At 40.4% G+C, this 9,865-nt stretch overlaps 1 protein-coding gene across 1 annotated transcript; it reads left to right on the top strand.

Annotated features, from left to right (window-relative positions):
* The first annotated feature begins 631 nt into the window (after nucleotides 1-631).
* On the top strand, nucleotides 632-8,413 carry LOC131360641 (uncharacterized). Its single transcript, XM_058401278.1, has 5 exons — nucleotides 632-5,406; nucleotides 7,006-7,076; nucleotides 7,745-7,888; nucleotides 8,030-8,262; nucleotides 8,311-8,413. The coding sequence occupies exons 1-5, from the start codon at nucleotides 5,334-5,336 to the stop codon at nucleotides 8,411-8,413; spliced, it is 624 nt and encodes a 207-aa protein (XP_058257261.1). The 5' UTR covers nucleotides 632-5,333.
* Nucleotides 8,414-9,865: the final 1,452 nt, after the last annotated feature.

Raw genomic sequence — 9,865 nt, 5'->3', positions numbered from 1 at the left:
TTCTCCTCTGAATCATTCAGATGTTCACTGGCAAACTTCAGATGGTCCTGTACATGTGTTTTCTTTAGCAGGGGGACGTTGCGGGTGCTACTGGATTTCAGTCTTTCACGGCGTAGTGTGTTACCAATTGTTTTCTTGGTGACTGTGGTCCCAGCTGCCTTGAGATCATTGACAAAATCCTCCAGTGTAATTCTGGGCTGATTCCTCGCCGTTCTCATGATCATTGAAACTCCATGAGGTGAGATCTTGCAGAGGTGAGCTTTTCTCACCAAGCTGCTTGGCGATGGTCTTGTAGCTCATTCCAGCCTTGTGTAGGTCTACAATCTTGTCCCTGACATTCATGGACAGCTCTTTGGTATTGGCCATGATGGAGAGTTTGGAATCTGATTGAGATTAAGAGCACTCCCTGAGAGTGCTCCTACTGTAATCTCAGCTCGTTACCTGTATAAAAGACACCTGGGAGCCAGAAATCTTTCTGATAGGGGATCAAATACTTATTTCACTCATTAAAATGCAAATCAATGTAGAACTTTTCTGAAATGCATTTTAGTGGATTTTTTTGTTGTTATTCTGTCTCTCACTGTTCAGATAAACCTACCATTAAAATTAGACTGATCATTTCTTTGTCAGTGGGCAAACGTACAGAATCAGCAGGGGATCAAATCATTTTTTACCTCACTGTATGTGTACAGCTACAAGATTTCCAGAAGCAATTCCACTACACCAAATTACAGCACAGACTGTAGCAAAAGCACCTTCAAAGTTCTTTACTACATTTGGCCTTCCAAGGTTAGTGCAAACAGACAGAGGATCTAACTACTTCTATGTTCTCACAGATTAGTCAAACGCTAGGGGTGCAACATCAAATGTCAGGTCCGTACCACCCAGAGTCACAAGGAGCATTAGAACAATTTCACCAGTCCCTTAAATCTATGTTGAAGTTTTGCTTGGACAGTCGAACACTGGGACAAGGGTGTGCTGTGGTTTTGCTGCTCGAGAAACCAGTCAGGAGTCTTTGGGGTTCAGTCCAGCAGAGCTAGTTTAGACATTCTGTAAGAGGCCCATTAAAAGTATTAAAGGGGACTTTCATGTCTAATAAAGTAGAGCCACATAAAAAGGTCTTGGACTATACCAGTCCTTTTTGTTAGCGGTGGCACAGAGCATGCGAGGTAGCAAAGGAAATGCTAGATAAGTCCCAAGCTAAGATTAGGTGGCGTTTTGCCCGAAGATCAGTGTCTCCTGAATTTAAAGTTGGTGACAAAGTGCTTGTTCTTTTATCTGTTCTTGGTCTCTTCTGCTCGGTCATCAAAGTTTTTAGGTCCGTATGTAATGGAGGTGAAGTTGAGTCAAACTGATTGTCATTGAAACGCCAGATTGGAAATGCAAGCGTCATGTGTCATAAATATGTTAAAGCCATTTCTAGATCGGGAAATGCCTGTGGATGGTCTTCCAGTTCTGTAGCAGTAACTTTCATTGCGGAGTCTGACAAACACTTGGTCAATCAACCTTCAACACAGTTAGGTGGTCGACTCGTCAATTCTCAGAACTCTAGAGACTGATGGTCTCTTGTTGTCTGTTGCTCATTTATCTGACCTTCAGTGCAAAAATATTGTGGCTTTAATTAATTAGTTTCCCTCCATATTTAGTGATGTACCCTCACAGAAGTTTTACAGCATGATAGTGTTGGAAACTTTTTCCTTGTCGAAGCAGAGACCAGGAGACGTTGGGATATCTTTCAAGCAGAAGTTACTCTTTATTGACAACTAGGCCTGTGAATCGATTAAAATATTTAATCGTGAATAATCGCATGAGTTTATGCGAGTTAACTCTCTCTCTCTCTCTCTCTCTCTCTCCATGCTTGCCTGCCTACGTGTTTGTTTATCTGCCGCTTCTACTTCTCTTCCGATTCCTGTCAGCGCCGCAGTACACTTCCGCTCATCCCAAATGCTCTCATTGGTTCCGACACGTCATCACCTTTATCCCAAGCCAATACGAAACGAGATCCCAAACCTCCCATCACCTGTGGTTTGTCTGTGTGTGTATTCAGAGCCAGTGAGCAACAGACTTAATTATTTACAAAATAATAAAAACTGCATTAACGTGCGATAAAATATTTGTCGGAATTAATGAGTTAACGTGACAATAACGCGTTAACTTTCCCAGCCCTATTGAGAACTCACTGTGCATCGCTGTAGTCATCCAAGTCTGACTATAGTTTCAGCACTGTAGAATTTATACTTTTCCAGGGGGAGGGATACACATAGAGGTCACAATCTAAACAAAGTCTGCAACTGCAGTACAGGAATCAGCCCGGTAACGGAATTTCCCCAGCCCTAAGCTCATCAGCATAACAGTGTCATTCAAATGCATAGGTGCTAATCCAATCAGCCTGACCGTATCACCCAGACCTTCACATTATCATAGAGACAAAGGCACAGCCTGGCCTTGAGGCTAGCATTCACATTTAACCTGGGACCCTGCCCGCTGGTCAGGAAGTACATACAGACAAAAGGTTAATGTCTCAGACACCTGGCCTGCCAGACTTGATCTTCTTAGAATGTCATCATCTTTACCTCAAAATGTAAAACCCAATGTACATAACTTTTTCAGTTTATATACTATGTTGGAACCTAGATTTAACATTTTATAAATTTGTAATCCAACAATAGTAAAGTGATATGGATGTTTTAATGCTGTATCCTTTATCAACTTAACCCAGCCAAACGCGAAATCATGCATAAAGAACTGGAGTATCTTTTTGGAACGTGGTTTAGCCGTTCCTAGTTGTAGTCCGTGGAACTCACCTTGAACTCACCAAAGCTGGACACTAGCAGGTTACCAGGTTTTCATAAAAATCTTTTTGAAGTCTGGCACTTTTTTCACACTGCAGAGGGCCAACAGAACCCACTCTCTTCACTGGCTTCTAAAAGAACTGCTAATCTGTGTGGTTCAACATCTCAAACAGCAACTGCTCCTTTCCTGGACTTAACGGGACACTAGAGGATGGGACACTACAGGACGGGACACTACAGCAATCAAGGACGATCACTTTTTTGCACCTAGCAAACCTAGCAGGAGCAGACTTCAGGAACACAGAGGAGGTAGCTGCACGCCTGAACATCAGGTCCACAGGAGCATTCGCTCAGCTGCTGTCAAATGGAAAGACACTCTAACAGCTGAGAAAGAACTCTGCTGCGGATCACTGCAGCGGGACGTCTACCCCAAACCCCAGAGACATCTTTCACAGCGTAACCATCCGGCCTAAACTGGAGGACTGCACAGGGCCATTCTTGGAAGTTGGAAAATCTATGGCTTTAGACTTCTCGCATGCCACAGGGAAAAGTTTGTACAAAGCTTGTCATGTTTTTTTAACAGAAAGGGATTAGATAAGGTTGATATGCCCTGGCTCAGTGTACTCAGACTAAATATAAATGTAAAAGCAGAATGGAGATCCCTGTATAAGCCACCATTAACTAAAAGAGCAGGAGACTTGCAGTGGAGAGTTCTGCATTGCTGTTAATGCTTTTATTTCAGTTTTAAACCCTGAGGTTGGAGCAGAATGTCCTTTTTGTTTTAACAGGGAAATGGTTCATCACGCTTTTACTCCATGTCTTAGATTGAAACCACTATTTATAATTTAAATTTAATAATTTAAAATAAGGAAACTTTTTCAATGGAGACTTTTATCTTTGGTTTTAAGTATGTTCACAGGAAGCGTTTTACTTGTCAGCTGCTAAATTTTATCTTGGGTCTGGGAAAACTGGCCATCCATGTCAGCAGGACAAACAACATGGAGAAACTTCTAGGTCATGATGTTACTGCATTATTCACAGCCTTTGTCAAATCTAGAATACTGATTGACTTTTGTTTTTATAACTCTGTGCATGATCGTGCTGCCTTTGAGATGAGAGAAATGAAGCTTAGTGCTGTCGAAATTCGGAGTGCGTCTCTGAGTGAACACTTCAGGGTGGTTCTGGAGTCTTCTTCAATTACCAGTATTTTCAAAAGTCATAGATTTTATTTATTATAAATGCAGGAAAAATAAACAGAGAACTCCTCCAGGCTTGGATGAAAGGAAGCAAACGGCTTTATTGAAAAAATGTCACCGAAATTGGCACTCAAATACACAGTCATGCTGCACAAATCCCTCAGTATATATACACATTCTAGCCCAGTTACCCAACCTTACTGGTTTCATCTATTTTTGGGATTGTTTTGATGGTAACTAATTTTTTCCGCCTCAAAAACAACCCCCTTTCTTTAACCTTCATCTATAGCTGAAACTCATGTGACATGCTGTCTGCAGGCCTGTACAAGGCCTGTGTGTTAGTAGGTACTGAACTTTAGGCCTTGCTAATTATACCTTCAGGAACCTATTTAAAACCAAAAACATTTTATTTTTTATTACACTTATAACCTACATTATAATGTTCCATATACTTGTGTACTTTTTTGTGAGGCTCATGGTGGTTGCCTGGCAATTACTTACAGTAGGATACTAAGAATTTCCACCGTTCTTTAAGGAAAGGATGCTATCCTTATTTACCTAGTTTTCACTCATTGCCTAAGTGGTAATGTGGTAAACTTACTAGCTCTGCTTCTTAGTTTAGTTTGGTTTAATTTGAATCAGTTTATTTATTTATTATTTATAAGTTAGGATTTGGTCAGTTTGTTAGTTTAGTTAATCTTCTCCCCTGCTTCAAGCCCTTTACCCTTTTAGGTCCCTATCCATATTTTTTTCACCTGTCCATCACATTTATGCTGGCCTGCCATTCAGTGCTTTCACCTATTTTTTTTCCCCCATGTTTCAATTAATATCAGCCACTAAGATGGTCTTTTTCCATTTGGATTTAACCTGGCCCACATCTCCTATAAACCCAGCCTGGCAACTGTACCTCAACAACATCATCTCCAAACCACTCACACTCAACTTCCATCTTGGAGAGCGCTGGACACTGGTTTGTTTTTTTTTTGTTTGTTTTTTATTCCTTCCCATGGGAGACAGTCTTACCTCCATCCTTCTATGTGGGTAAGTTACCTCTTATTCACATAGGATAGGCCTTATTCCCTATATTGTGATATGTTTTTTGTATATTATAGTATATAAAAGTTTTATATTAATTTTAAATTAAAAAAAATGATCTTATGCTCTCTCAGCCATTCATATCTTCAGTGTCGCTTAAGTCTGAAGGATTATGGCGTTCTCTCACTTAAGCTAAAGGTTTCTACATTTTCTGTGTTTTTTCCAACTTGTTTTTCTGTTTTAGCGAGGACATATTCACTTTTATTAAAAGACTGTGCTCTTTTTTTAATATTTTATTTACGCCAGAATCATGGACCAACAATTTTCTAGGTCAAAGGCCCCGACATCTCTCTCTGGACGAATATCGGCAACTCTGTCACATGGTGAGACTCCTGGCCACTGAACTGGCCAGTCACCTGCTGGCACTTTTGGATAACCTGCCTACTACTCTTGGGGTCCCTCTTCAACCTGAGCCGACTCTTAATGGTTTTCCTGAAGAACCTGAACCCCTGCTCCCTCAGCTCCTGCTCCAAATCCTCCACCTCCAGCACCTCCCACTTCCCCAAACTCTTCACCCACTGATAATTCTCCATCTTCTAAGAGGCAGGGCTGTTGCTAGCTATAAATGTATTCCGGTGCACAGGCTCCACAACACTCCACATTTTCTTGAATGCCTAATGTATGTACTCTGAATGAAGCCACAAATAGAACAAACAACCATGTAAAGGTAGCCTTAAGAAGATTTATTGATGTCAACCATGTCCAATAAAGTTTCTAGCTAGTAAAAGAGTAAAGAAAACGTGCAGAAAGTCTTGTCCTGTAGGCTGAGTGCCTCTCGTGTCCAACACTGAGTCGTAAATGAGCTGCTTCATTTCTGGAGATGAAACTGTACCGTCTATCGTCTTTACTGTGACTCAATGTACAAAGCTCCTCCATCTCCACTGAGAAGACAGCAGGTGAAGCCTGTCCTGCTCCATTGACCGTCTCAGCACACTGAATGAGAGACTGTTCACAACTACAGCTCTACAAAGTGTAGAACATCGCTCCTTCACTTAGCTTTTATCATTAGCATTGAAAATACATGGAGCTAAAATGGGGTAAGGAAATCATTTGTTCAAAGTTAGGAATGACCCCATAGGTGTGAAAGTTAGAAAACCAAGGCATCTTTTGCACCCAGCCACAGACCTACAAAAGCTTGTGCTAGCTTGATAGCTTGTTTTATTATTTTAGTAACCTGACGTCTTACCTCTCACTCCCATCTCGGCTCTCTGTTCTTCTACCTCTGCTTGGTAAAGAGAACTTTCGGATGTCCATCTACAGAAGTCAGGAATAAAATATCGCTTCAATTAGTTCCTCTTATTATTTGGAATCTTTCTTCACTTTCAGATGTAGCCTGTTACTCTACCTCTTGTTTCCTCACGCGCCGATGCACTGACAGAGAGCTGAGTGCGCGTGCAGTGTTTCAGTTCATGACATGCGCAGTTCACGTGCGTGACCGAGCGAGTTTATCAAGAGGTAGTGTAGGTGAAAGTGGTGTTGCTGTGACTAATTTTCGCACTTGTCGAATAATAAAAAATCGAATAAGAGATGATATTGTACTGGGGCACGTGCCCCGGTGAAATGGGTGTAGCGACGCACGTGCTAATATCCGTGACCCAGATTGTGTCCGGCGCTCGCGCTGCTTGAAAGATGCACCGATGGGTGAAATCACTCTCTCTCTCTCTGTCCTGGAACATGGAGGATTTTAGCTTCATGAATGTGGAATAAAATCTGTCAGTGTGTCCTTAAGCCCAAACCCGCAGTAGACATGTAGATACTGACCATCAGGAAAGTGGTTTTTATTCTGGAGGCGCGTGAAAAAGTGGGAATAGTTGTGCTGTAGAGCTTCAGATCAGAAGTGATGAAAATACTGTTTATGTGCAATTCAGCACTTCAACAAGAAAGGATGATGTGTGATGATGGCTCTGTTTTTTTGCATTTAGGTCCAGTGTGTGAGCAGGCCACGGAACCGGCTCTGGTCCAGTCCACAAAGGTTCATCAGGACCAGATGATGGTAAGTTTGTTCTGCTCCTAACTTTAACCCTATAGTGTACATTTCCAGTCTCTTACTAACAGCAGAACTGCAGGCTCATATTTACACCATTCACACTCCAATGTTTTATTCCACTGATGCCACATTGTAGTCTCTTTTTAAATAAAGGCCAAATCTCTGCACCGTCTCTCAACACTACATTAAAGTTCTTTCAGTTTTTTATGATTTTATTTTAGGTTATCCACCAAAATGCTTTCAAAACACTTTGTTTTTCTAAATGCTTAGAACATTTATAAATGTTCCTGCAACATTGCAAAATCAAATATTTCCTTAATATCAGGCTTACATTTGTCATGACATCCTTTATTTTTGTAAAACTATTAAACATTTTATTGGATATTTATCAATCTCTGTCGATTGTGGGGAAAAAAACACATCAAGTTTCCTATGATATGAAGATCTTACTTTTTTCTGTGAATTGTTTTAATTGCAGCTTTTATGACATGTCTGGGGTCATGAGGGTCTTTCCCTCAGTGTTGATTACAGGACTTCCCTTTTCAATCTGCCAACTCAGAGGAAGGAAGATAAAAGTTTTCCTATTGCCAGTGGGGGAAATGTCTTACAAATGTACTTGAGATGACTGAAGTAGTTAAAATATCCTACTTATTACTACATCTGTGTGGAAACAGCAGGAGGCTATGAAGGTCATCACTCAGCTGGAGAAGGAGAAGTTTGACCTGATACACCAGGTGAAGGCACTGCAAGACGGGGATCTGAAGTCCGAGTTCCATAGAATGATGGAGAATCTGACGAACTATGAAAAGTTACTGAAGGTAAATATTCTTCTCATGAAGCTACGACTGATTTTCTGAAGCTGAAGATATTCTCATGAGTAATGGGTCAGTATTTAAAATATCTGAATGTGTGTGTAAAAGGAAATAAAGTCAATAAGTACTAATTGTTGTTCTTTTCAGGTCTCCCTGTCTGAAACTGAGGAGAAACACCAGAAGGCTGTGGAGACCATCACTAAGCTGGAGGAGGAGAAGTCTGACCTGACAGACCAGGTGAAGACACTGCGAGACACAGTGGAGGACATGGGGAACCAGCTCTGTGAGACTCTCTTGCAGTGTGAGAAAGAGCAGGAGGCTCACAGGCTTCTGAAGTCAGAGCACCAGGAGATGATGGAGACTCTGACAAACAGTGAAACGTGTGTGTATATAGGACTAAATAAAGTCAATATTTGTTGTTTTTTCAGGTCTCCCTGGCTGAAGCTAATGAAAAACACCAGAAAGCTGTGGAGACCATCACCCAGCTCCACTAAGAGACACAGTGGAGGACATGGGGAACCAGCTTCATGAGACTCATTTGCAGTGTGATGATCTAAAGAATGTAAGAGAAGAAACTCTTTCATTAAGCAGCTCCTTTTAATTGAAGTGGACTGTATGAGGACTTTTCATGATACACTGCATAATGAATAGAAGTCGCCCACTGCATATGTGAAGATTAAGCACTGAAGTTTGACCTCCTTTTCAACCATGTGTGTGTTTTAGGATTATGAGGAAGAGCAGGACACTCACAGCCACCTGAAGTCCGAGTACAATGAGATGACTGACCAACAGTGGAAGGTTACCACAGGTAAATATTCTTGTGATGAAACTTATACCTAACTTAAACCTACACATACCCTGATGGCCTCAGCCAGACTGAAAAAGACTCTTTGATATTGAAGGCAATATTCATTTTGAAATCAGAGACCTGACATTGTATTAGACTTCATGTGAATAAATAATAGTATTTTTATGGCATTCATATGCATTTGCAATGGGAAATATTAATAGTACTATACTCTGAAACACCAGCTGCACTAACTAATAAGAAATGTCTACAGCACACTCGTCCTGCATCGTCCTGCAGCAGGACGGATTCATTCACCGCTTTTACTTTGGCAGCATCGTAGCTTTATTCCTAACGCTGTCCGATCCCCAGCAGCTTCCAAGTTGAATGGATCTGTCATGTTTTCTTTATCACAATGCAGGGAATCAGTGCAGGAAACATTACATGAGAAATTCAAGAACATATTTAAGACTCAGAGTCCTGCGCAAGCAAGAAAAACCGAAAGTCTTTATGTTCTTAAATCTGTAAAGAATAGGCATACAGTCTGTTCAATAGCCTGTAATATTCTGGGGATATTTCATCCAAAAACAAAAATTTGCCGTTAATTTGTTCACCCTCAGGACACAACAATTTAGGAGACTTTTTTTCTTCAGTAGAACATTAAGGAAGAACAGAATTCAGGTCAACAGCTACTGACACTGAGTAAACAACCAACCAAACAAAAAAACATAGAGGCAAAACAAAATTAATACCAGTGGTTCCTGATGATACTTTGACATCTTATGAAGTGAAATGATCAGTCTATTTAGAAGTAACTAAACATGACTTTGGAGTATGAGCTTTATATATGACAATGATGTACACATTAAGCACATCAAATATCTAGATTTGATGTGCATTGTTTTCTGTATGTTTGTGTTGAACCATGCTAATATTTTAGTAAAGTCTAAATTAAAGTAATTTTTGAAGCTTGAAAATATAGATTGCCTTTAAATAGACAAAAGGTGAGAAAAAGATTTAAATATACCTTTACCAAAAATCCTTTAAATGGAATTACACGAGGGTAAGTAAATGAATATAATCATTTGAGTAAACCTTTCCTTTAAGATTACTGAAATGATCAACTCAATTTTTTTTTATGTCAACAGAAAGATCAAAAATGTTTCAGAAAGTAGTCCTGATTAGCCTTACCGTGT

The sequence above is a fragment of the Hemibagrus wyckioides genome, linkage group LG10 (assembly GCF_019097595.1).
Source record: "Hemibagrus wyckioides isolate EC202008001 linkage group LG10, SWU_Hwy_1.0, whole genome shotgun sequence".
Lineage (NCBI taxonomy): Eukaryota > Metazoa > Chordata > Actinopteri > Siluriformes > Bagridae > Hemibagrus > Hemibagrus wyckioides.
The sequence above is the reverse complement of the archived record's forward strand: the minus strand, read 5'-3'. Positions and strand labels throughout refer to the sequence as shown.